At 41.0% G+C, this 27,386-nt stretch overlaps 1 protein-coding gene across 2 annotated transcripts in view; it reads left to right on the forward strand.

Annotated features, from left to right (window-relative positions):
* The window catches only part of MTHFD1L (methylenetetrahydrofolate dehydrogenase (NADP+ dependent) 1 like), a 146,051-nt gene extending 122,058 nt beyond the window's left edge, over nt 1–23,993 (forward strand). For both annotated transcript variants that reach the window (XM_081945648.1, XM_081945649.1), the window contains 2 exons: nt 19,190–19,305; nt 21,691–23,993. In XM_081945648.1, the coding sequence (XP_081801774.1) occupies nt 19,190–19,279 (90 nt within the window). In that variant the 3' untranslated portion in view covers nt 19,280–19,305; nt 21,691–23,993. The remainder of the gene's footprint in view (nt 1–19,189; nt 19,306–21,690) is intronic.
* Nucleotides 23,994–27,386: the final 3,393 nt, after the last annotated feature.

Raw genomic sequence — 27,386 nt, forward strand, 5'->3', positions numbered from 1 at the left:
CTGGCCCCACTGTACTCATGCCACCTCTCCAACCACAATCCTTGCTTAACAATGGCAACAAGGAATGCCAAGATTGCCATCACTAAACAATGCAGTTGTGTGATGTCATGCTTTACTACCACATTCCTTAGCAATGAAAACTGCAGTCTCAGTTACTGTTGTTACCCAAGGAATATCTGTATATATCATATTATACATGATATGGTTGTCTAAGCACGTGTAAAGTTATAGATGCTCATTTTATTCTTTTCACTTTAAACCGTGTAATTGTCTTCATGAGAAACACAAGTCATTAGCATTAACACAGTATAAGTAAACTTTGAGTTATCCCTATGGGAGCCATAGTGCTAGCGTTTTAGCGAGCTTTAATGCAAAACTGTACATATTTAGATAATTTCTTTGTTTAATTACAACTGGCAAAGAGATTACTTCCCCCCAAACACATGCAGAATGTAGAAGCAATTGTAAAACAGAAAACAGCAAAGAATAGGAGAGAAAGATTCCTCACAACTTGAATCATAATATAGGGTCATTCTGAAACATAACCACCAATAAGCCATTACTACAGGGTCTACAACTACCTATCAGAATTACCGCTGCTTGAAATCAATTACATATGGCCTTTGAATGTCCTTCCAAAGGTTAATGAGAGTTAAAAACCTTTCTCCGCTGTTTAACTTGTAAAGAAAAGAAAAATAGTTTTCAAAGGATAGGAAGCAGTATCTAAGGGCTAAAAAATTACATGAAATACTAAAAAGATTCATATATGTCTGAACAACAGTGTGACTACTTTGAAATCCCTCATTTGAATTGGTTTGATATAAAACAGGGTTCCTGAAAGTGGTCAGTATTAACACCCATGGCTTAATGGGACTATCAAAGGGGTTCATGCTAGTAATAGTAATAGTAATGCTGTTAGTTAAAATAGTATTTAATAAATCATTTTCATATAATAAATGCCAGGGTCAATGAACAATTTGAAACTCATGAAAGGATTGATGAGCTGAAGACTTTGGGAACCCCCAATGTAAAGCATATTTTAAAAAATGGACAGTATCTGTATTGCTCTGGTGATAAATCAATACAATTAATAAATTAATACTGACTTTCTAGCAGTTTGGATCTTTGATTTGTTCATTCTTATCAAGGAACAATATCTTACCATGTTACACTGGCTGATCTATTAGAAAAATAAAAACACATTTAGGACAATTCTTTGCAACCTCGATAAATGATTTATTTTAAATAGTGGGTTAGAATGTCAATTCATTCCTCGTATTAGTAATTAGTGGATCATAGAGACAGATTTATAGATCTAATATATCTTAATGGTATCATACTCCATTAATTTCTTCCTCTGCTCTTCAAAGCCAATGCACCTAAACAAATTTTACTTGCATCTTCCTAGGTCATTCTAGTAATAAAGAACCTTGTCTAGTTAAAGGTTCAGAACATAGAAACATCATCATCTTCACAAATCTGTTGTTGTTGTTGTTGTTGTTGTTGTTGTTTTTGTTTAAAGATTTGAATATATACAGTAGATGTGTTTGTGAATAATAACACAGAAAATAATGGAACATTTTGGGATCTCCAATTGTTCTTAAACTCCAGCATACATTCAACAATGTTAGTTATTGATTATTGTCTGTTCAGGTTTGTTTATCAAAGGTATATTGAAACGTAGAGTGTTTCCCTTAGTTTTTTGACATACTAACTTTATTATGAAAATGAAGACAGCTACAAAATTAGAAGTCAGAAACTGCATTTAAGCTTATTCAGAAACTAATTATAACTAATTGACTAAGTAAACTAATTATTCAGAAAATAATTAGATTTCAGCAAAATCTGTTTAGGAATGCTATACTACGCTTCCATGTTGGAAGCGCCGTAGCACTTTCATGTTAAAAGGGTCAACCGGTGACATCACCATTGCCCAGGGAATGCCTAGTTGGGGGCTCCTTTCATGTCCCCATTAAGATGCCCACCAAAGTGGTAAGCCATCTATTTATTCCCAGTCACCTGCTTTTGAACTGCTAGGTCGGCAGGTGCTGGAGTGAGTGATAGGAACTCCCCCACCACATGGCAACAACCAGGTCTCAAACAGGAGGTAAATATACTGTATGTTGACCAGTGGTGGGTTTCAAAAATTTTTGGAACCTACTCTGTGGGTGTGGCCTGCTTTGTGGGAGTGGCTTGCCTGCCATGTGACCGGGTGGGAGTGGCTTGCCGGCCATATGACTGGGTGGGAGTGGCTTGCCAGCAATGTGACTGAGTGGGAGTGGCTTGCTGGCCATGTGATGGGGGGGGAGTGGGATGTTAGAAGATCCCAAATGAAGTTAGAAAGGCTGGGTCCCAAACCCAGCTGGCTTAACTGGGATAGGGGGAATAGGGGGTAGAGGTTCACCAAGCACCCTCCTCTCCTTTCCCCCCAAAAGCAGAGGGCGTCAGTATTTAGAGGGAAGTCTCCCAACTTCCCCCCTTTGTGTGTCACTCTTTCTCTCTCTCTCTTCCCCCGTTTCTCTCCCTCCTTTCCTTCCTCCTCCTTTTCTTCTGTTCCCCCCAGTTTTTCAAGCTGAGCCATTGGGGGAGGTCAGAGGGAGAGAGAGAGACGGATTGAAGGGTACAAAGAGATGGGGGCGTCCCATTTTAAGAAGCCTCCCTTAGCAAAAGATCACTGAGAGGAGGAAAGGGAGGATTCCCCACCCCACTTTTCCCTTCCCAAAAGATCACTGAGGGGAGGAAAGGGAGGATTCCCCACCCCACTCAGTGCTGTTTTCAATGGGAGGCTTTTCCCCCTCTCAGCTCTTTCCCCTCCCAAAAGATCGCTGAGAGGAGGAAAGGGAGGATTCCTCACCCCATTCAGCGCTGTTTTCAATGGGAGGCTTTCCCCCTCTCAGTTCTTTCCCTTCCCAAAAGATCGCTGAGAGGAGGAATGGGAGGATTCCCCACCCCACTTTTCCCTTCCCCAAAAGATCGCTGAGAGGAGGAAAGGGAGGATTCCCCACCCCACTTTTCCCTTCCCAAAAGATTGCTGCGAGGAGGAAAGGGAGGATTCCCCACCCCACTCAGCGCTGTTTTCAATGGGAGGCTTTTCCCCCTCAGCTCTTTCCCTTCCCAAAAGATCGCTGAGAGGAGGAAAGGGAGGATTCCCCACCCCACTCAGCGCTGTTTTCAATGGGAGGCTTTCCCCCTCTCAGTTCTTTCCCTTCCCAAAAGATCGCTGAGAGGAGGAAAGGGAGGATTCCCCACCCCACTTTTCCCTTCCCAAAAGATTGCTGAGAGGAGGAAAGGGAGGATTCCCCACCCCACTCAGCGCTGTTTTCAATGGGAGGCTTTCCCCCTCTCAGTTCTTTCCCTTCCCAAAAGATCGCTGAGAGGAGGAAAGGGAGGATTCCCCACCCCACTCAGCGCTGTTTTCAATGGGAGGCTTTTCCCCCTCTCAGCTCTTTCCCCTCCCAAAAGATCGCTGAGAGGAGGAAAGGGAGGATTCCTCACCCCACTCAGCGCTGTTTTCAATGGGAGGCTTCCCCCCCCTCTCAGTTCTTTCCCTTCCCAAAAGATCGCTGAGAGGAGGAATGGGAGGATTCCCCACCCCACTTTTCCCTTCCCAAAAGATCGCTGAGAGGAGGAAAGGGAGGATTCCCCACCCCACTCAGCACTGTTTTCAATGGGAGGCTTTTCCCCCTCTCAGTTCTTTCCCTTCCCAAAAGATCGCTGAGAGGAGGAAAGGGAGGATTCCTCACCCCACTCAGTGCTGTTTTCAATGGGAGGCTTTCCCCCTCTCAGTTCTTTCCCTTCCCAAAAGATCGCTGAGAGGAGGAAAGGGGGGTGATCGAGCAATGGAGTGGCTTCTGGACGGGCAGGGGCGAGCAAGTGAGTGATAGGGGCGGGGCAGGAACTTACTTCCGGGTTCATTGTCCAACAGTTTCGCCAGAACCGGTGCGAACCGGTAAGAACCCACCCCTGATTGTTGACCTAAGGAAATATATGACCGCCTCCCATGAAAAACTCTGCATAGCTATACTTTTCAGGTTAGAACCAAATGGCTGACCAACCACACTCAGCGTGTAGTTCTGAATGGAACTGCATCTGCATGGAGGGAAGTATGCAGTGGAATACCCCAAGGCTCTGTTTTAGGCCCAGTACTCTTCAACATCTTCATCAATGATTTGGATGAGGGAATAAATGGGGAACTCATCAAATTTGCAGATGACACCAAGCTGGCAGGAATAGCCAACACTCCAGAAGATAGACTTAAGATACAGAAGGATCTTGACATACTTGAACATTGGGCCTATCTAATAAAATGAAATTCAATGGTGAAAAGAGTAAGGTTCTACATTTAGGCAACAAAAATGGAATGCACAGGTACAGTATAGATGATACCTTGCTCAGTAGGAGTAACTGTGAAAGGGATCTTGGAGTCCTAGTGGACAACCATTTAAATATGAGCCAGCAGTGTGCAGCAGCTGCCAAAAAAGCCAACACAGTTCTAGGCTGCATCAACAGAGGGATAGAATCAAGATCACGTGAAGTGTTAATACCACTTTATAATGCCTTGGTAAGGCCGCACTTGATTCAGTTCAATACTGCATTCAGTTCTGGTCGCCACGATGTAGAAAAGATGTGGAGACTCTGGAGAGAGTGCAGAGAAGAGCAACAAAGATGATTAGGGGACTGGAGACTAAAACATATGAAGAACGGTTGCAGGAACTGGGTATGTTTAGCTTAAGAGAAAGAAGGACTAGGGGAGACATGATAGCAGTGTTCCAATATCTCAGGGGTTGCCACAAAGAAGAGGGAGTCAAACTATTCTCCAAGGCACCCGAAGCAATGGGTGGAAACTAATCAAGGAGAGAAGCAACTTAGAACTGAGGAGAAATTTCCTGACAGTTAGAACAATTAATCAGTTAAACAGCTTGCCTCCAGAAGTTGTGAATGCCCCAACACTGGAAGTCTTTAAGAAGATGTTGGATAGCTATTTGTCTGAAACGGTATAGGGTTTCCTGCCTAGGCAGGGGGTTGGACTAGAAGACCTCCAAGGTCCCTTCCAATTCTACTATTGTATTGTATAAATGCTGTCATTCCCGAAAGGAAAATTCTCTGCATTTTCCTCATTAAAAGAAGGGAGAATTAAAACAAATTAACATTTCATTGTCCTGGACTGCTTTGTATATTTTTGCATTTAAATAAATGCTTTAAAATATGCTATTTGAATTATGCATGACTTAAACGTATGGAAAGTTGCTATAAATTGTACCATGGTATACATTACTCTTTTATTAGTCATAAAACATTGAAAGGATTTAATGGAAACAAAGACAAATTAAGGGAATATTTTACTGCAAGAGCATGTAGAAACTATCAAAATCAGAGGTTGGTTTGCTTTTATACATATGTCAGGTTTTTTTTTAACGTGGCCAAAATTAGTGGACAATTTAAGACAGACCATTAATGGAGATGCTTTCTGCAGTGAAAGTGCATAAAAGATGAATATTCAGATGGATGCTATTAATGCAAATACAAGAGAGGACATCAAATCTCAGTGGTGCAATTAGCATGGTAATGTGTTAGAATTGCAAAAATCCAAAAGCCAGATGGTAAGAAAAATATATAAAGTCCAACATTTTCTGCCATCTACTAGTTATTAGTATTTTTTGCAACCAATCTATAGTGATTCTAGATTGACAATAATCTGCCGTTTCTCCTGGTTAGTGCTACCATTAAGTAAAGTGTTTTGTTGGAAGAAATATCCATCTGGTTCAGTTCCCGAGCTGGGAAAAAGACACTGAAACATGGAGGCTGATTGAAAAGATGGTTTAATGGTGAAGCAGAAGCACCTGGGTGGTTCTGGGCAGTGACCACATGGAGTTCAGAGTGGGTGGCTTTTACATCTTCTCTTAGGCTTTGAACTTGAGCTTCCTGTTCCTGTGCAAGGACATGTATTCTATTGGCTGTTGTCAAACTCCCATAGGGCCCTGTAACGATCATGTTTGTCTGAGCTAAGATTGGTTGAAGTTTGGGCTAATGCAGTGATAGGGCTTGTTGTGCCATGTGGTAAACTCTGCTGCTAGATTGGTTAAACCTATTATGTCCTGGAGGGTCATGTCTTAATCCCATCACCCTGGAGCTGGAGGTCTTTTGTCTTGTAGATAGGCTGGCCCAGTCTTCAATGGACACAAAATATCTGCTGGGGGGGGGGGGAGCTGGGTCTCTGAGTTTCTGTCTCCCTTAAGATTTTTATTTCTCTTTAGGCGGAATATTTTATCCTGCCTTTTTAATATTTCTATAAATATTTCATTCTTCGGCGGGGGGGGGGGGAAGCTCCCCACAGTTTAATTCAGCTGCTCATTTCCTAAAGTATTCTTACTAACACTTCAGGCCATTCCTTACATTTGATGGGTAGGTATGGCACACATTTGATTGTGCTTTGGCACACATTTGATTGGGTACCTTCTAAATTAGTCCAATGCCTTGTAGATGGAAATACCATCTTCTGTTCGCTTCAGGCTGCAAAATGTTTTTGGTTATCCCTGAGTTTGCAACCATATTATTATTTTATAAGAATATTTGGTTTGGAGGAAAATGGTAAGTCAAGAATTGAATAGTCACAACTCTAACTCTTGTGACTTTTAGCAAGACAATAAGCCCATGCTGTTTACAACATTTTCTTCTGTTTTATTTCTTCTAATCAAAATATACCTCAAAGCAAATAGAGTATAACTGGAACTTCTGGATAGCTGTGAACTTTGTAAATTTGCCAGCAAGGCAGAGACAATTAAGTTTTAGAACTTGCTGCGAAATTTCATGTATGTCTTCAGTGGGGAAATATTTTAATACGTTGATACCCGGTTTCCCCCAAAATAAGACCTCCCCAGATAATAAGCCCAATCGGACTTTTGAATACATGCGCTAAAATAAGCCCTCCCCAAAAATAAGCCCTCCCCAAAAATATTGCAACACAGCGGGAGCTGGCCGCCTCCTACACCTCAAAAATAATAAGACCTCCCCGAAAATAAGTACAAGTGCTTATTTCAGGGGTCAAAAGAAAATAAGACCTTGTCTTATTTTTGGGAAAACACGGTAGTATCACCTTACTTAAAAATATTGCAGAAATCTATACATTATTGAGCTATTTGTTGTTTAAGAATTGCTCAGGTGAAGTAACTTTGATTTACTTGAAAAGGGAATAAAAAAGGTGGAATTTTAAACAATATATGTCCCTGACTGAACAGTGATGCCAAAATGTTTCAGTAAAAATTAACTTATATTAATAAAAGAAAATTCAGTCACATTTTAGATTTGATTGTACGGCTTTGATCTTCCTAAATGAATACATTTTCTTAATCTCAGAGATCAGGAATAGACTTGGTATATATGCAATTAGAAATGATAATTAAAACGAAGCAACAGGGATACAATTTCAACTTATTTAGAACCAAATTATTCTAGGGAATAGTATCATTCATAACATTAAATGGTTTGTATTCAAAGTCTAAGAATTTTCATTTATCCAATTTTGAACTGCATAGGAGAGGAACGTCTCTCCATGAAACAAAAAACAAGAATGCAGCAAAAGTAACAGAAGCATTTAAGTATGACTCAGTTTCTCCAACTTAGTTGGACAATAATTTTTCATTGTAATCTTTAGTTTTGTTTTACACTTCTTAAGAACTATATATTGTCAAACACAAAAATATCAATATTATTAGTAATATTTTAGATGTACATAGGTGGGAATTTTCTGCTAGTTGTAGGGGGAAGGAGACTTTCTCCATCAACTTTTATTCCAAATGCTGGAAATGTTAACCAGTTAGCTTTTCACAGGGCTTTGAAAACCATTTTCCCTAGGCTTTGGGGCCAGAAGATTAGGAAATCTGTGCTGCTGATGTGGTTTTCATAATTCAGCTTTATTATTTGTCTTGGGTATCATCGATCATTGTTTGTATGGTTTTAATCTTTCTATGCTGACCAGAGTCATCATTGTAGATGGGCAGCCATATGATATGAATGTATGTATGTTGCTGGATGTAATGAAAGGAAAGGAGAAAACTTGGCTACCCTGCACTTCCAATACTGGAAAAATTCTGGGTACAGGTAATCCTCCGGTTGCCACCAGCAACCATTTTCGATGCTGCTGAATGAATGGCATTTACTACTGGTCCTCAAAGTTCTGGCATCACAGCATCCTTGCAATCATGTGATTCTGATTTTTGACATTCCCTGCTATTTCCCACAAGCAAAGGTAATAGGTCAACCACCAGGAACTGATAAATCAGGATCAGGTGACTATGTGCTTAACAACTCACATAGACCTTGCTTAATGAGGACAACCAGGACTGATGGTATTGCTGTCACTAAGCAACACAGTCAAGGGATGTCATGCTTTCAAACTACATCACTTAGCAGTAGTAAATCTGGTCCCAATTGCAGGGGTGAAATCCAGCAGGTTCTGACAGGTTCTGGAGAACCAGTAGCTGAAATTTTGAGTAGTTCGGAGACCCGGAAAATGCCACCTCTGGCTGGCCCCAGAGGGGTGGGAATGGAGATTTTGCAATATCCTTCCCCCAGGAGTGGGGTGTCAACGCCTAAGGCGTTTCCATGACTACTATCAACTTGAGAAGGGGGGGGGGGAATGCCATGCACACTTTTGGCCAGAGTAAAAGTCTCATATTTCTGTACTGGGATGTGAATGCACATGTCCAGAGCCCTGCCATAATGTCCTGTTGGAGAATGTGATTGATGACCTCAGCCAGAGGGGAGGGGGCACAGGGGTAAAGGTTAGACACCATTAAGTGTGATTTAGTTTCAGCTACACAGAAGTCCGTGCCAAGATGTTAGTCCTAATAAATGAATGGGTTTTTTTGAACCTTGTCTCGGGGCTCGTAAATTAATTAGAGCAACTCTTGGAAACTTCACATGGGGAGGGAATGGGGATTTTACAGTATCCTTCCCGTGCCACGCCCACAAGCCACACCCACAGAACCGGTAGTTTAAAAATGTGAATTTCACCACTGCCAAATTGCCATTATAAGCCGAAGACTTCCTGTCGAGCTTATGGATGTAAACAACTTTAAGACCTAGAGTAGCAGAATAGAAAAAATCAGTGAACAATAATTATATCCGCCTAGTATTTTAAATCTATACACATACAAATCTGTTTATGAAGTCTCTGGTTTTTCTTGGGGAAATATATGATTGATAGATAGATTTGAAGATATTGTAACATAATGAAAGTATACAGAATTTTGTTCTTGGTTTCAAGCTCCTATACATAACACTGGGAATGAATAAGTTCTGTCTATGAAATGGCTTGATTATTTTGTGCCTTGTTGGTGAACTTTGTTTTTGAAGTTTGAAAGTTGCTCTCATATTGAAGATAATATTTTAATAATGTTGTTTCGAATATTTAAGCTTCATAAATACTGTCCTGATTTCAATTGTTGATTATATTGTTTGAAGAACAGATACATTTTCTTCTCCGAGAGAATAAAATGTCCTTGTTTGTATTCAAGAAAGATTGCCTAATTTGAATGGGAGCCAGTCTTAATTGTCCATGTGCAGCCTTATCATTCACATGATGCTATAAGCAAGTAACAGCACATAAAGAGGAAGTAAAATGAATGTATTTTTCTAATTATGGGCATTAATAGGAAAATGATGCATATGCGTGTTTAACATTAGCATTACTTTTAATTTTAAAAAATCAAATTGTCAATAGATTAATATCTTTTAAAAACATAAACATTTAGCATTGTAATTACATTTTAATTCTCATATTTATGTAAATATATAATAAATCAATATATTTTCATTAATCCATTCATCTCTAAATTTGATTTAGTCTGTTCCTAAACCATTTTGGAGATACTGAATGTTTGGATATACAGGAATTATGCCCTTGAAACAAAATGTAATTATTACGTTTATTTTTTAAAAGACTATTGCTGCCCAAATTTGTTCTTATTACAAAATTTAGAATGTTAGTTGATCTCCAAGCTAACTCCATCTTGCCCCAGGCATCAAATCACATCAAATCTATTGCAGCCCTAAGGCCAAATACGAATAAAATATCCAATAAAAGAAGTATTACATCCTTGTACAGTCTTTCCCAGTCCTCAAAAAAGCCTTTCCTCGTTGGAGATATTGTTCAATGGGATAACCTGGGCATATTTCACAAGCATTGGTATCTGGGTAATTCTGCTTTTCTGTCTGTAGAGATTTTCAGTCATCCTGGTCATGGTTGTCCCAAAGGTGCTTTTTCAGGAGACAACTGGACTTGCTTGTTTTTTCTTTGAAGATGTTTCATTTCTCATCCAAGAAGCTTCTTCTGTTCTGACAGGATAGTGGGGAAATGGAAGGATTTATATTCCTTGCAGATACCGTGTTTCCCCGAAAATAAGACAGGGTCTTATTTTATTTTGACCCACGAAATATGGCCTTGGTCTTATTATTGGGGGGGGGGGGTGTCTTATTATTTTGGGGATGCAAGAGGCAGCAAGCATGGGATTGCATGTCCTGTCGCCCCCATCGCCTCCCCTCCCTGTTCTTTGCACCGGCCGAGCGGCTGGCCAGCACTGCTCTGACGTGTCCTGTCACTGCCCTGTGTCAGGTTGGGCTTTCTTTGCGAGGGGGACAATCTGGGGAGTGAGAGAGTTAGGAAGCCTGGGTTGGGGTGGGGCAGTTTCTCCAGTGAAGCGTCTGATTCATCCCCAGGGGTGAGCGTTTTGCCTCCTCTCTGCCCCAGCTTGGAAGCTGCAGAGGAAGCCTGCCATGCCTGGCGAGGGGGGGAGAAGAGACGACAAGAGAAGCCACGCCTCGCTCCATGGGGTGGGGTGGGGTGGGGTGGGAGGAGTTGGGGATGCGAGACACGCGTCCTAACCAAAACTTGCAGCTCCGTCGTGTTTCTGGACTGGGTTGCGCCTTTGCGGCCTCTCCTACGGCAACGAACCACCCTGGCTCCTTGGTTCACCGAGGACCTGAGGGTGATGAAACGCCATAGGAGACGCCTAGAGAGCAGGTGGAGGTCCTCGCGCTCCGAATCTGATCGAACACAGGTAAGAGCCTATTTACGGACTTACCTTGTGGCATTAAGAGCGGCCAAACGTAGACATTGCGCCGCTCTTATTGCATCCGCCGATAACCGCCCTGCTGCCCTGTTTCGGGTAACCCGCTCCCTCTTATCACAGAGGCCGCGGGAAGCGCCTTTACAGGGCAGAGCAGAGGAGTTTGGAGAATATCTGCAGGATAAAATCGCTCAGATCTGGAGTGGATGGGCCCCCTTCAGTGGACCAGAGGAGTCGTCAACAGTGAGTCTTGAGAGACCATTCTGGGAGGAGTTTGATTCTGTTGCCCCCGAGGATTTGGACAGGTTGCGTGGACGGCTGCGACCCACTACATGTTTATTGGACCCGTGCCCCTTCTGGCTGGTACTGGCTTCCTGGGAAGCGACACGAGGCTGGCTCCTGGGCCTAGTGAACGCCTCATTGGGTGAGGGTCTCTACCGGCCGCCTTGAAAGAGGCGGTGGTGAGGCCCTTACTCAAGAGGCCTTCCCTGGACCCGACGGAACTAGCTAATTATCGTCCTCTCTCCAACCTTCCCTTTTTAGCGAAGGTTGTAGAGAATGTGGTGGCACAGCAGTTTCCGCGACACCTGGAAGAAACCGATTATCTAGTCCCGCGCCAGTCCGGTTTCCGACCCGGTCACAGCACGGAGACGGCCTTGGTCGCGTTGGTTGATGATCTCTGGAGGGCCAGGGATAGGGGTTGTTCCTCTATCCTGGTCCTATTAGACCTCTCAGCGGCTTTTGATACCATCGACCATGGTATCCTACTGCGCCGGCTGGAGGGGATGGGAGTTGGGGGCACTGTTTTGCGGTGGTTCGGCTCCTACCTCTCCGACCGGACGCAATGTGTGTTGGCAGGGGGGCAGAGGTCGACCCTGAGGTCACTCACTTGTGGGGTGCCACAGGGGTCGGTCCTCTCGCCCCTTCTGTTCAACGCATATGTGAAGCCGCTGGATGAGATCATCCATGGTTTTGGGGTTGGATACCATCTGTACGCTGATGACACTCAGCTGTACATTTCCACCCCAAACCACCCCAACGAGGCTGTCGAAATGATGTCCCGGTGTTTGGAAGCCGTCCGGGTCTGGATGGGGGACAACAGACTCAAGCTTAACCCCTCCAAGACTGAGTGGCTGTGGCTACCGGCGCCTCGGTTCAACCAGTTGATTCCATCACTGGCCATAGGGGGCGAACAACTACCCCCTGTGGAACGGGCGCGCAATTTGGGCATCCTCCTAGATGCCCGGCTGTCGATGGATGACCATGGGGCAGCCGTGGCAAGGGGGGCGTTCCACCAGGTTCGCCTGGTGCGCCAATTGCGCCCCCTATTGGACCGGGATGCCTTATGCACAGTCACTCATGCGCTGGTGACGTCTCGTCTGGACTACTGCAATGCTCTCTACATGGGGCTCCCCTTGAGATGTACCCGAAGACTACAGCTAGTTCAGAATGCGGCCGCGCGGGCCATCATGGGGAGTACTAGGTACTCCCACATAACACCTTTCCTGCACGAGCTGCACTGGCTGCCTGTGGTTTTTCGGGTGCGTTTCAAGGTGCTGATTACCATCTTCAAAGTGCTCCATAGCACAGGACCTAGTTACCTGCGGGATCGCATTCTGCCACATACATCCCTGCGACCAATTCGCTCACACAGGGAGGGACTCCTCCGGGTGCCGTCCACCAAGCAATGCCAACGGGCGGCACCTAGGAGTAGAGCCTTCTCTGTGATGGGCCCAACCCTCTGGAATGACCCTGATATTAGAACTACTACCGACTTCTGCTCCTTCCGACAAAAACTTAAGACTCACCTGTTCCAAGTAGCCAGCCTGGCCCACTTATAGTTCTACTCTTCCTCCTGGCGGATATTTTATTTGGGATAGCTTTTAAGGTTAATGTTTTTAACTTTTTAAATTTTCTAAAATTTTTAATTTAACTTAACTAAATTGTACAGGGAATTTCTACTACCTCCTCCAGTCCTATGTTTAATTTATTTATTGTATACTTAAAACATGTATATTTACTGTCTAACCATTTTAATATGACTGTACACCGCCCCGAGTCTCTTTTGAGAGAGGGGCGGTCTAGAAATCCAATAAAGTTAAGTTAAGTTCTCGCTGTTTTGTCCAGGGAAGCACCCTGTAAAAAAAAAAACCTCACGAGTTCAAGTTCCCTGGACAAAACAGTGAGGAAAACGACAGAGCTGCAAGTCTCAGGTAGGATGCATGTCTCACAGCCCCACTCCTCCCACCCCGCCCCAATGTTAACAGAATCCAGGATGCTTCCCTTCCCCACTGTCTCTTTAGTGAGACAGGTGGCAGGTGGGGTGGGGGAGAAGCAAGATGTGTGGAGCAAGACGTGGCTCCTCTTGCTGTCACTTCTCCCCCACCCCTCACCGGGCATGGCAGGCTTCCTCTGCAGCTTCCAAGCCAGGGCAGAGAGATGACAAAGGGTGAAACGTTCACCCCTAGGGATGAATCAGATGCTTCACTGGAGAAACAGACCCACGCCAGCCCAGGCTTCCTAAATCTCTTGCTCCCCAGATCATCCGCCTTGCAAAGAAAGCCCAACCCAATGCAAACTCCACCTCCAGCCACCTCTTCATCCTGGTGAAACTACGTTTTGAAAGGATGATCTACAGGGGGGGGCGATTTCCTGCACTTTGGCAGCGGCATCTCCTCACAGGGCTTCTCCCGATGTCCCAGGTGCAAAGCAACATCCTGTAAAGGAAGGCATGGAAATCCATACAACTGGGGATGTTGGAAGAAGCTTTGCGAGAAGATGCCGCTGCCGATGTGCAGGAAATCTCCCCCCCTCCACCTTCAGATAGTCTTGTGGGCTGAACTTCACTCTGTCTGTGTCTCTGCAGGCAGCAGTGTCGGCAGCATCTCCTCGCAGGGCTCATTCTTCTCTCTGGATGATTCTCAAATCTTTTCAAGCAAAACACTGCCAAGAGAGGGAAGTATGTCTTCTCCCTCTCTTGCCAAACTTTGCATGTAGGCGTAACGCTTCACAAAGCTCCTTAATCCCTCGCTTTGTGTTTTTTATACACATACCGACATACCCAGCCTTCCTGGGAATGCTGTTTCCCACTCCCAAGATTCTGTTTCCAAGGAAAGAAGAGCGCTGGGGCCACACTGGACATTCCCCCCTGACCTGACTCCTGTCAGCCTCAACTTTGCTCCTGAAACTCTGCGGGCCACTTCTCTGCTTCAGCTCAGCCGAACGGGGGGCTGAGGGCAAGGGCAAGATGAAGCTGATTGCTTCTCCTTTGCCTCCTCTACCAAAAGCAGTCTCGGGCGCAGCCACTTTTGCAGCAGGAGACTCAAGCCGGCCTTCTGAAGGGTATTGTAGCAGCAGCTATGCACAATTTTTTTACCCTTATTTTGTCCAGATCCACGTGGTTCACTGGGCCACGTGGGTCGGGACGAAATAATGATTTAAAAATTGTGGATAACTGCTGCTACAGTACCCTTTGGAAGGCCGGTGCAAGGCGCGTGGGGTGCAGTACTTGGCCTCCTGCTGCTTTTGTGGCCATAATCGATGGCAGAAGTAACCACACTTGCCGGAGGCCACGGCCTGAGCAGCACCCGCAAATCAGCTGTTTTTTGAATGGCAGCCGGATCAGCTAAACTGATCCGATTAAGGAGCTGAGAAGGTGACCAGGGAAGGGAAGGGCTTCCTGTACTTGCCACGGCACCCTTTCACTAGGGCTTATTTTCGGGGGAGTCCGTATATTTACACCCACCTCAAAAACCAGGCCTGGGCTTATTAACAGGACATGTTGTATTTTCGGGGAAACACGGTAGCTGGTTGTTTTCAGCCTAAAAGTTGAATAGTTTAGGATACAAATGACCGACTGTCTGCAAGGAATATAAATCCTTCCATTCCCCACTATCCTATAAGAGCTGAAGAAGCTTCTTGATGAGAAGTGAAATGTCTTCAAAGAAAAAACAAAATCCAGTTGCCTTCTGCTTTTCTGTGTTAATTTAAAAAGAAATAAGTTGCAAATTGTTTATGAGTAACTGTGACATCAGTTCTGGTCTGTTAGGTTATTTGGTTTCTGCAGATTTAAACATATTTATTTTAGACACAAGACAAGCAAATGTTATGTGGGTGCATTGAGACATTATCTTTAGTAGATGGGCCACCACATTCAATGTCATCTGTGGTTTATGAGTGGCCTTCAGCAGCAGATCCAGGTAGAGTAAATTACAAAAGTCAACCAATGCCTCTTTGTTATAGAATGGCCATAACTGATAGACCAGTCAAGGCTGAGCAAATATTCTTCTAATCAAAGACTACCTCTTGATCTATCAGGAATTGTGAGTCCAGAAAGACCTGCATATTGTGTACCACCTCCTTTTTGGAGAGCATTTCTCTATCCAGAACAGATAAAAAATCAGCTGACCTCTAAAATAAGCCCTCCCCCCAGTTGTTGAATATCTGCTTTTAAAATGCTTTCATTGCCTTTACATTTTTCAGAAGGGTGATGTCCTATATCTGAACTGAAGTTTGCAGATGACACAACAATCATTGGTCTCATTTGAGATGACGGTGTGTCTGCATACAGATGGGAGGTAGAACAACTGGCCCTGTGGTGCAGCTGGGAGAGTCTGGAGCTGAACACTCTTAAAACTGTAAAAATTATAGTATATTTTAAGAGAAGCCCTCCTATTCTACCACCTCTTACAACATTATATACTACACAGTATCTCAGTAGAGTCCTTTAGGTTTCTATAATCTCCCAGGACTTGAAATGAACATCTAACATTAGAACCAACAATAAAAAGGCACAGCAATGAACTCAGGGAGACTTAGAAAGTTCAGATTGCCCAAGGATCTGCTGATACAGTTCTACAGAAGAATTATTGAGTCTGTAATTTGTACCTCTATTAGTTATCTAGTTTGGAACAGGAACGAAACAGGACAGGTACAGAATTCTACAGATAGTTAGGACTGCAGAAAAAACAATTAACCTGCCTTCCATTGAGGACCTGTATATTTCACGAACCAGAACGAGGACTGAGAAAATATCTACAGACACTTCACATCCGAGATAACTTCTTCAACTTCAAGACACTGCTATAGGGCTTTGCCTGCCCAAACAACAAGACACAAAGATAGTTTCTTCTCCCATGCAATCAATCTGCCGAACACTTAACTCCTACAGCACTGTCTTATGCTTAAAGATATTTACCCATGTAAATGGCTCTATTGCTATTATCCTTGCCATCTTTTCATCCTTCTCATCTTTCTCACCTCTCATCTTTCTACTACCTTCTCCTATTGGTATATTATGATGTATCATTTTTTGTTGTATCTTATGATTATGATCTTATGACCTATGACCTATCACTTTGTTGTTTGTATGAACACTGAGAGCTTATGCAGCAGAGACAAATTTCTTGTGATTCCAAGCACACTTGGCCAATAAAGAATTATATCTACAAGTTGCTGAATAAGGCAATTTAGGAAGTTGTGTGTGTGTGTGTGTGTATAGAAAGAATGTCAATTGGATGAGCTGTTTCCAGTTTGGGAAATTGTAATGAATAATGACACGAGCCTTACTCTGTTTTCATAATTTTCTCAGATAATGAGAGTCACTAAATATGTTTTGTTGTGATTTTTGTCTTCCTGTCAGGAAGACATAAATATTTCTAAATATTAGCTCTATTAGCCCTTCCTACAATCTTTTCCTCCAGAGATTGCTTCAACTCTCACTTCTCTGTTATGTTTATGTGAATTTCCACAAAGTGCTTTACCACAATTGGGTATCCCAAACTGATATTTTCACTAGAGACTTCGTAACACTTGGAAGCGGAATTCAAATTCAGAGAATGTCATACATGGGAAAGGATTTGTGCCTTTTTCCTAGCATTGCAATTCATTATGACAATAAACATTTTTTAAGAATCAGAGGAGAACTAATTATGCATTTCTTGCAACTGTATTTAATTAGAATGAGATCTGCATTGTTATTTTCTTGGCAAAATGTATCTTGGCTCATTTAATTATTGCAATATTACTCTGTGGTCTACTTGTGTCACATTTTGGGTAGGCTTGATTTGGAGAGAAAGTACCTTATAACTGGTTCTGTTTTGTAACAATACCATCGATTCAAGCACCCCACTTGTTCCTACCTATTGTTGGAATGTTTGTTTTCATATTTGTTGTCAGTTCAGCCTGCCAGGATCCAAGAACATTTGCAATGAACTTTTGTCATGGCATTTGTTTTGTCATAGGATATAATCAGCTTATTTTAATTACATCAAGATGGATGCTGGGCATTTCTGTCTTCTAATTAGCTGCTTATAGCTAATTCTTTTAAGAACCATTAAGATGTAAGCTGCATAGGCTCTGTATAATTTGTGTATGTATTTAGCTTTACATAAAGCAATATATTCAGAATAGCATGCAAGTAAAGTGTTCTTTCTTCATTAAGAATCAGAAGGAAAATTCTGAGGAGAGAAAACTGGAAGTTGATGAAGCTTCCCTTAATTGTTAGTCAATAGCAGTTTACTGCATTCATGGAAATACAAGAATACAGGGAAAGATAACTTAGAGAGAGAAAAGAACTGGGAATCTAATTTTTTCTTTCACAAATCCTTGGGTTTTATGTATTATTTTATTATGGTGATCTTTTTTCTTAGAGTTTATAATAAACATTTACCGTATCTTTCTTTCTCTCTTTGGAAAGAGGGACATTTGTCCTGTAGATTGGTGGAACTAGTTCAAACACTCTCCTCAGTCTGTAGAATATTATATATAGTAGTCTTCGCCTAACTACCCTATTTCCATTGCTAAGTGAAGATGCTGTTAGGCAAAACGTCATGTACTACTTAGCAACGGTAGTTCCAATAGACACTAGGCAAGGACAGTGTCATTAGGTGAGGACCTCATGTGTCTCCTGCCCTGTTCAATCTGCTGGCTCCATCCTACTTCCCTTCTTCCCTAGTTAGGCCAGGCAAGCTCCCTTCAGCAGATAAGACACCACTGCCTTGTCACAGAGTGTAGGGTGGCCAAAAGGCAGAGATGGGGTGAGGAGACAGGCAGATGGGGGGAATTGAAGCATATGCTGCAGCCTGGCCTGGTTCTCAAGTACCCAAATTTTGATACCATGACCATGGGGCGCTACAAAGGCCATAACTTTGGGGAGCAGTCATAAATACCATTCGTTCAATCCTGTTGTCACTTCCAATGGTCACCTAATGTTGTTGTTACCAATTAGTATAGCCTTTATTGCAGTGGTGAAATGCAGGTTTTTTTTACTACCGGTGGGCATGGCTTGGTTGGTGTGGCAGGGGAAGGATACTGCAAAATCTCCATTCCCACCCTACTCTGGGGCCAACCAGAGATGGTATTTGCGGGTTTTCCGAACTACTCAAAATTTCTGCTGCTGGTTCTCCTGCTGAATTTCACCCCTGCTTTATTGTCATTGTACAAAATAAATACAACAAAATTGGTTACATTGTTAATTGAGGATTGCCTATTTAGAAACATATTTAGAATTTATACCCCCCAAAAGTATGAAATCAGATACTTCGCTTGCGTTCCATCTTTGTTGGCTACAAAAATATCTGCCCAACCTTTGTAATATCCAGGCTAAAATTATTTTCAATTAATTATTCAGTATATTGCAGCAATATGATTCATGTCAAATTATTTATATAATCGATAACAACCATAATTTTGGAAATGTTTGTACTACTAAATGGGTCCTAAAAATAAAAAGAAATAAGCTGGTCATAACAGATTTCTGTCAGATGCAAACTGCACATACATAAAGCATGGTATTTATAAAGTTTCTGCTTTGAATCCACTGTAGTTAACAATTTACATTCCATATGCATTCCTTTGCTTTATATCTTTTAGAACACCGAACTCTTTTTATAAGCTTAGTCCCATAAGGTTTGGGATATTATAGCCTTTTATTTCCCTTCCCAGAAATTCTTTGCAATTGTTCACAGAATTTGGTTTAGCAAAAGGAACTGGAGTAGAGCTGGGTTAGTTCTATCTATGGGCCATGAAGAACATTGTGGTCTTCTACTTCATCCTACCTATGTGTAGAGAGGTTTCCAGATTAGAATTGTTGAAGTGTAACTCCTGGTTCTTTGATCCCTTAGATGACCACCATGCCTGGATTGCCCACAAGGCCTTGCTTCTATGATATTGACCTGGACCCTGATACAGAACAAGTAAAAGGGTTGTTTTGAAGGTTCAAACTAAAACACAGCATCAGGTGAGTGGCTTAGAGAAATGCTACAAGTCCCTTTTTCGAGACTGTTCTGTATTTAGACTTTGCTTCAAAGCTCCTTGATAAAATAAGAAAAGGGCAAAATAAAAATAAGCTGTATTTTCCAGATAATTACAGACTATTTTAGCAATAAATATATGCTTTTCTCTTAAATTTAATCTATCTATCTATCATATATATACACATACATACATACATACATACATACATACATACATACATACATACATATATATACACACACACACACGCACACACACACACACACATGCACTCATACATACACACGGCTCTGTGTGTGTGTTGTAACATAACTTTGGAATGCCTCAAGCAATTTCAACCAAACTTGGTACACAGATGACTTACTCTCTGGAAACAAATACTGTGGGGTTAAGACACCCATATTTAACAACTTTGGATTGCACCCGTGAAGTATTTGTTTGCAAAGGAGTTAATACTTGCTAATTATTTTTACTTAGTGGTTTGTCTTATTACAAACAAAAACAAAAATGATTATACATATAAGGTTATAAAGCAAAACTAACTTATTTATTTATGAGTCTGTCTGATTTACCCAAAGATATATTCCATATTTATGCTCCGGAGCAGGATGTACAACTAAATCTGGCAGGTCCCACATCTTCCTGATGAGCCAGATAATATGAGATGCAGAACTATGGGGAGGGAAGTCCACTTCTGATATATTAGGAGGTATGCGGAGAGGGAGCATTGGCTCTCCACCTGTTCCAATATTAAGCAAGTTCCAGATGCTAAATATTCCTCCCACAGTCCAGCAAAAGTGACAGCTCTTTCTGCTATGGCTACTGTTTGTTAGAATGCTTGTGACAGGCATCATTGTTTTTGCCATGTTATGTATCTGCCTTCAAGACGGGTCTGTGATAACTAAGACATAACAAGACTCAAGATATTCCAATGGATACCTTCAAATGCAGCTTTAGACATTCTTAGCTGCATTCTTAGTGCTTCGTGATGAACAAAAACATTAAGGAGGTGAAGCAGAATTAAACTGTCAGGTGCTCTTGTTAGGAGGGGTAGGTAGTTAGCAATATCAATCCTACCATAACTTCCTCCTTCAGGGAAGGCCAACAAACACATACACATTGTAAACAAACAAATGGAACAGAACTTTTCTGTTGCAACAATGTGTTGATCATAGAATCATATCATTAGAAAGAGCTATGTAAGATCACAGACTGGAGAGTCCATGCTTGAATCTAAACTGAACTCTTCTTGACAAATGGCCATCCAACATCTGCATAATTACATTCAGTGAAGGAGAGTCCGCTACTCTCCAGATGACAGGTTTTACATTCAAACAGCTCTTTCTGCTGAATATCTTTCTAACAATTCAATCAGAAATTGCCTTCCTGCAACTTCAATCCATGTTTCTGGGTCTCATTCTTTGGAATGATAGAAAACAAATGTTGACCTTCTTTTGTGTGATATTCTCCCATGTATTTGAAGAGTACTATGAAAGTATTGCAACCATTCTTCATTCCTTCTCTTCAGAGAGCTATAGCAATAGACTTATGTTACAAGTTGTACAGAAATATATGGTGAAAAATAACTATGTGATAGATTATGTGAAACTTTATTACATACATACATACATGTATAAATCACACACATCCATCACTCTTAACATTTCACAAGTGTCTAAAGCTGGCTGTGCCATTAGGCCTGAGGATCCCAGGGGACCAAGAAGATGTTACAAAGGCTTGCTTACTACAATTAATGTCATCCTTTCTTTGTTCATGTGCTTTTTATACTTTTAATAATGACCATATATATATACGTACGTACATTCCTACACACACACACAGACACACACACATATACACGCGCGCACACACATACTTAAATGCTATATAGCACCAGAGTTCTTTTTTGGCAGGTGGGCAACCATACAAATTTGATGAATGGAATAAAGAATGAATAATTAAATCAATCTTATCATATTTCCTGAAGCATTTGTAATAAAATGATTCTATCCATACATTTACAATTATCCTTTGCATTTGATATTTGTTCAGTGTTTGCGACCTTATTGCAGAATTGTATGAAATAATAATAATAATATATTTTCCTAATCAAACAAAATGTAATACATATGTATCATTTTTATTATAAGCCACTCTGAAATTTTAAAAATAAGCGGTATATGAATATGCCAAATAAATATGTAAAAATTAATAGCTGGAACGGTTAAATGTTTGTTTTGATTAATCGTAACACAATCATATTAACTCATAACACAATGTCATTTTTTTTTAGAAAACCAAGAGATTCAATTATTTATGCAATGAAAAATAAAATCTTTAATGCTTTGTTTTTCCTTCTATTTTCCAGAGTCTTGAGGGAAAAATAATGCAGTTTCTATACTTCCTGAACCAAGAACCAAGAACAAATCTGAAAGACACTTAAAACTTATCTTGGAAGAATATTGTGCTAGATTGAAGCAGGATGAATAAGTTCATCTCTAAAGAATTCTATATTGAAAAACCAAAGCCAGGACAACCAAAAAAAAAAAAAAACCTGAGCTCTTTCATACAACTCATGCAATGAAATCTTTTGCAGAACATGCTGTTGCTTACGCACTAATTGTTTACTGTAGTAGATGTGGGGAATGAAAGAGGGATGTATGCATGCTGATGGAGGGGGGGGGAGTAACCACTCTTAAGATATATTTGAACCAATAGGCAAAATGTTGAGGTTAATGTCAACTAGGAATGCAAAATTACAAAATGATGCCTTTTGATATATTTCTTCCATTTCATAGCCACAATGCTGCTTTTTTTTTCATTTAGCCATGGAAATGTTATAAAAATTATGATGGAAATGTGTAACTTTGGCATTGCTACGTAAGCAGAAGTGAGAGCCGGTCAAGTTAAGGTTTCAAATGAATACAATGCTCATAATCTCATGCCTCTCATCAGCACTGCTTTCTGTCAAATCAGTTTGGATTTCGTGCCTTGAGCTATTTTGTTTGACTCTTCTAGATATTCCAAAGGATAACAAGCATTCTTTCATTTTACAGTCAATGGAAGTAAACAACAATTTATTGTGCGGCTTCCAACTTTAAAGAAATGTGCCATAGGCTCAGTCTGTCTCCTGGTAGAAGTTTTTGCCCTTTTTTGGACAGAACTATCAACTGAGTATTTGAGATCTGAGAAGAAAGACACAGAACCACACGCTGCTAAGTAAATTTAAGGAACACCAAAATTAAATGAACTGCACTGCTCTAAATAATATTTAGTGTAAGAAAAATTAAAATGAATTTCTTTATTGGAAAATATTTTCCTCATGCCATTTGGGGGACTGATAATCAAAATTCTTTAAGCTGCACCCAGCACTATAGAAGTAGATGCAGCATGAAGCCTGGAATGACTGAGGCTCTTTGGACAAAAAAAAGTAATCCATTTCCCTTCCCAATACAGGAAGTGCTCAACTTATAGCAGTTCATTTAGTGACCGTTTGAAGTTACAACGGCACTGAAAAAAGTGACCTTTGACCATTTTTCACGCCACCATTGCAGCATCCCGCGATCAAAATTCAGACCTGTGGCCATTGATTCATATTTATGACTGTTGCAGGGTCCCGCAGTCATGTGATCACCTTTTGGAACCTTCTGTCAAGCAAAGTCAATGGGGAAGCCAGATTCACTTAAGAACTGTATTACTAACTTAACAACTACATTGATTCACTTAACTGGGGCAAGAAAGGTCATAAATGGAGCAAAATTTACTTAACAAATGTCTCACTTAACAAATCAAATTTTGGGGCTCAGTAGAGGTTGTAAGTTGAGGACTACCTGTATTCTTTCTCTATTGCAAAACTGCTTTTGCTGGGGATTAGTACCAAAGAGAAGCAGAAGCTTCTGTCTTATGCTTAAAGCAAATGATATTGCTTCTACATTTACATGTCCCTTACATGCAAATAGAAGACATTTTAAATCAGAGGTGAGAAACCTCTGGCCAATGAGAAAGATGTAGCTAATAAAACACCCACTTTTTGCTTGCAGAGGGTCTGCCTCATGCCTAGAACCCACCCTAAATTTATTCACTGTCTCCTTTCCAAAAATGGAAGAAAGTATTTGCTCCACTGTTCTGTGCTGGTGAAAGTCTGCCTTCTTTTCCCCATATGCCTAGGAAGAGAAATAAGCCAAAATTCAATTTGCTTCAGCAGATTCCTGCTGCATCATTATATAAGGATTCAATTCAATGTCCTTTGTAAACAAGGCAGAAACAACTGAACATTCATGTTTGTCATGTTGATTAAAGTTTATTTAAACAAACCAGGAATTTACTGCAGAATAAATTAAATTCTGGTTTATTCCTTTTTGAAGAATTAGAGAGGAAGAAGTCCAAGATTTCCTATGGAATCCTTTCTGTTCATGCATATAGTTTAAAATGAATGATTTAGCATCATGTTTGTAAAAAATACTTCAGACTATAATGTATTTTAACAGAGACTATTATTCCTCATTGCTGCTGATTATTATCCGAGAATACACCAAATTGCACTAGTTTTACTGTATATAGAAAGAAAACTGCATTTCCTCCAGGAAGATACTTTCCTCTTTTTTTCCATCTACAATGTGGAGTAAGACTTTTAACTCATTAAGTGCCTGAAAATAAATTGCTTTTAATCCTCAAAACTGCTTGACTGCCATTTCTGAATGCTGAAATACATCCATTTTGTCAATAATAACTTCATCTGATTACAAAAGCATAACTCTTAGTACTAATTTTATTAGTACTGCTTGATATTGTATAAGAAAAGCCTTATAAAACATGACTTTGTCTAGTGATAATCTGTTGCAGTGTTTCTCAACCTTGGAAACTTTTAAGAAATGTGGAGTTCAACTCCTAGAATTCCCCAACCAGTGTGCTTAAGTTTACCAAGGTTGAAGAAGGCGGTCTACAATATAATAATATGTAAACTCTATTAGGGAAATGAAAGCAGATGTTAGATAGAATCAGGGTTGGGCTGCCGGGGGTTTGCAGGGGTTAGCGAGAACCTTTAGCTAAGATTCTGTGCAGTTCAGAGAACCTCCAAATCCCACTCCTGGCTGGCCCTGTCTGCCCCATCCCTCCCAGGAGTCCCCACGCAGCCCGTTTTGGATGCAGGTAAATGCAGGGGCTCACGCGGAAGCTTGGGGAGGGTGAAAAATGGGCCTATCAGATGTTTGGGAAGGCCGGAAATGGGCTGGGGTGTGGGGAGGCCATTTTTGCCTTCCCAGAGGCTCGAGGAAAGCCTCCAGAGCCTGGGAAGGCAAAAATGTACTCCCCCCCCCCTGTCCTGGTGCAGGAGGCCAACTAGACTATGCCCACGATGGCCACACCCACCCAGCAACTATGCAGAGAACCCCTTGCTAAGAAATTTTGAAACCCACCCCTGGATAGAATGCAAATACCTCCTGAGCAATAAAATATTTTTTTTTTCAAATCCTAATATTTCACTTGCTGGTAGTTCTAACTCAAGACAGTTAGGGAATAAATCTTCACCTATTCCTGCAGACAGGCAGTGATGGGGAGAAAAACAAAAATGGGAATTGTGAGCTATGCAAGCTGCAGCTTATGTGCTGTGGGTAAATCACTACAGTTGTCTGGGGAGCACCAGAGCGCATCCAGGTTGAAAAGATTAACCAGTCGACATCACAGTTGCCTGGGGAATGCCCAGTTGAGGGTTCCTTTCATGTGTCCATTAAGCTGCCTGCCAAAGTGGTACACATTTATCTACTCACAGTTCCACGCTTTTGAACAGCTGGTTCCACAGGAGCTGGAACGAGCAACAGGCAAGGTAAAGGTGGTCCCTATTTTTCTTCTTGTATTTATACCTGCTTTTGAACTGCTAGGTTGGCAGTGTCACTGCGTTAATTGGTTTGCTAGCTGAGCTGAAAAGTTACTGCGCAGGTCATAGGCAGGTCATAGGCTTTATCAGCAAGTGATGTATTGCGCCTGCTCAACACACATTCCAGAGACTTCTTTATTTTTGATCTTTGTTCGTCTGCCAAAGAGGGTGGACGATAATTTGCTCTTGCCAAAATGTAACAATTAGATAGATTTGTTTATTTTCTCATTTCTTATTTTCTTACATTAAAAGTTTGTTTTAATTAGAACTTGTTATTGGACTTCACTTTCGCTTATTGAAGATATGCTGTTTGGGAAAGCTGTCGATTCCAGACCTCATTAGCTCAGGGTGAAATTTTCCCTGACAGGCAGAAGCTGGGACAAGTAATGGGAGCTCACTTCATTACGTGGCATTAGGGATTTGAACCACCAAACTTCCAACCTTTTTGCTTGACAAGCTCAGCATCTTAGCCACTGAGCCACCGTGTCCCTTTAAAGGGTAAAGCTGCTGTCTTAAATACACTTGCGAGAGAATGAGCACCACTAAATAAATGGGTATTTCTGAGCATATGCCTTCAGTAAATTGTACTTGTGAGGGCTACTACTACTCACTACTAAGAACCTGTAGACAAACTGCATCTTTAACTTCAGCTGTTATTGCTTACTAAATGACTACAATTAAACCATCCTGCATAATTAAAACATTTCATTTTTAGTAGGAGAATCTATGAAAAATTAAATCATTATTTTTCCTAAAGTAGAGCCACAATGACTGACCCGTTTAAAAGTCACTCTCAGATTCCAGGCTTTTATTAACCTAATTTGTTTTATGGTATATACGTCTACCTCACTGGTAAACAATGAAATAACAATGTAATAAAAATAAAATAGTAACATAAATTTGGTTGCATTCAGATAAAAAAGTAAAGATTGAATTTTACAGGATTAAAGTTAGTAAATAAGGCTACTGGTTTAGAAGCATATGGTGACAAAACAAAGGCTGTGGAACAGTTGCCTAATTGCACAATGTGAGTTTCCAGTCACTCTGTTTATCTAACAAATCAGCTAAAGTGAAATATTTCTGCCACCGCAGCCATAATAGCAACTCCCGGTTCTCTAATCCAAACTGTAGCATTTTTATATACACATTCAAATATGAGTGAGTTCGTGAACATTTTAAAAAGGAGGGGAGTTTTGTGCGTAAAAGGTCAAATATTTATTCAAAAAGTAAAGCCGTTTTCATTCAAAGGGTTTTAAGGACATTTGGAAGAAATTAACTTGAATAAGCTGTCATACTATAAAGAGCTTGGCAAAAGAAATTGACTTAGCAGCCTGTGAGTTTGAAAAGAAGGAAAGAGAGAAAGGATCACTTTCTGGATGAACAAAATGTTCATCCCTTACATTGTTGTCACATTACTTAATTCATAAGCGGAGTCGGAATATAGCTTTCCTCTGGATTTACAACATTCCTTACAGCTTCTGTTGTTTCACAGACTGTCAAAAACCTAAGCCTCCAATCAACAAACAAAGCTCAACCTTTTTGAATCAAAACAAGATTTTGGAAAATCACCTTTTCTTGGGAATATCTTCTTGCTTTTCCCCAAAGGTGCTTTTTTCAAGAGGCATCTGGACTTCCTGGCTTTTCTTTGAAGACATTTAGCTTCTCATCCAGAAGTTTCTTGGATGAGAAGTGAAACGTCTTCAAAGAAAAAACAGAAAGTCCAGTTGCCTCTTGAAAAAAGCACCTTTGAGACAACCATGATCCGGATGATTGAGAATCTCTACAGACAGAAAAGCTGCTTGTCTTCTTGCTTGTCCTTTAGCCTATAGGAAGCATATCCCTAAGATACATTTGATTAAAGTTTTTTTTCACTTAAAAATCTGGAATCTAAAGTAATCCAATGAAACTAAGTGGTAGGAGATTCAGATCGGTTGTGTAGATAGCTATAGAAGAGAAATGGGGAAAATGGAACATAAAATTACCAATAGTTACTTCTGATGAGTATATTAATGGTAATGTACTAATGATAAAAAGTATCTTTTGGAGGGGAGGCTGTTATAACTTTGAATGGTAGCAAGCAAATGGTTGTAAATCAAAGAGTACCTGTATGGAAGGAAGCTAGGTTGGAAAAAGATGAGTATGATTTTAAAACTGGAGGGGGGGGGGATGCCAATAATTTCCACTACCCTGAT

This window comes from Natrix helvetica (assembly GCF_964273705.1).
Source record: "Natrix helvetica genome assembly, chromosome: 2".
NCBI classification, from domain to species: Eukaryota; Metazoa; Chordata; class Lepidosauria; order Squamata; family Natricidae; genus Natrix; species Natrix helvetica.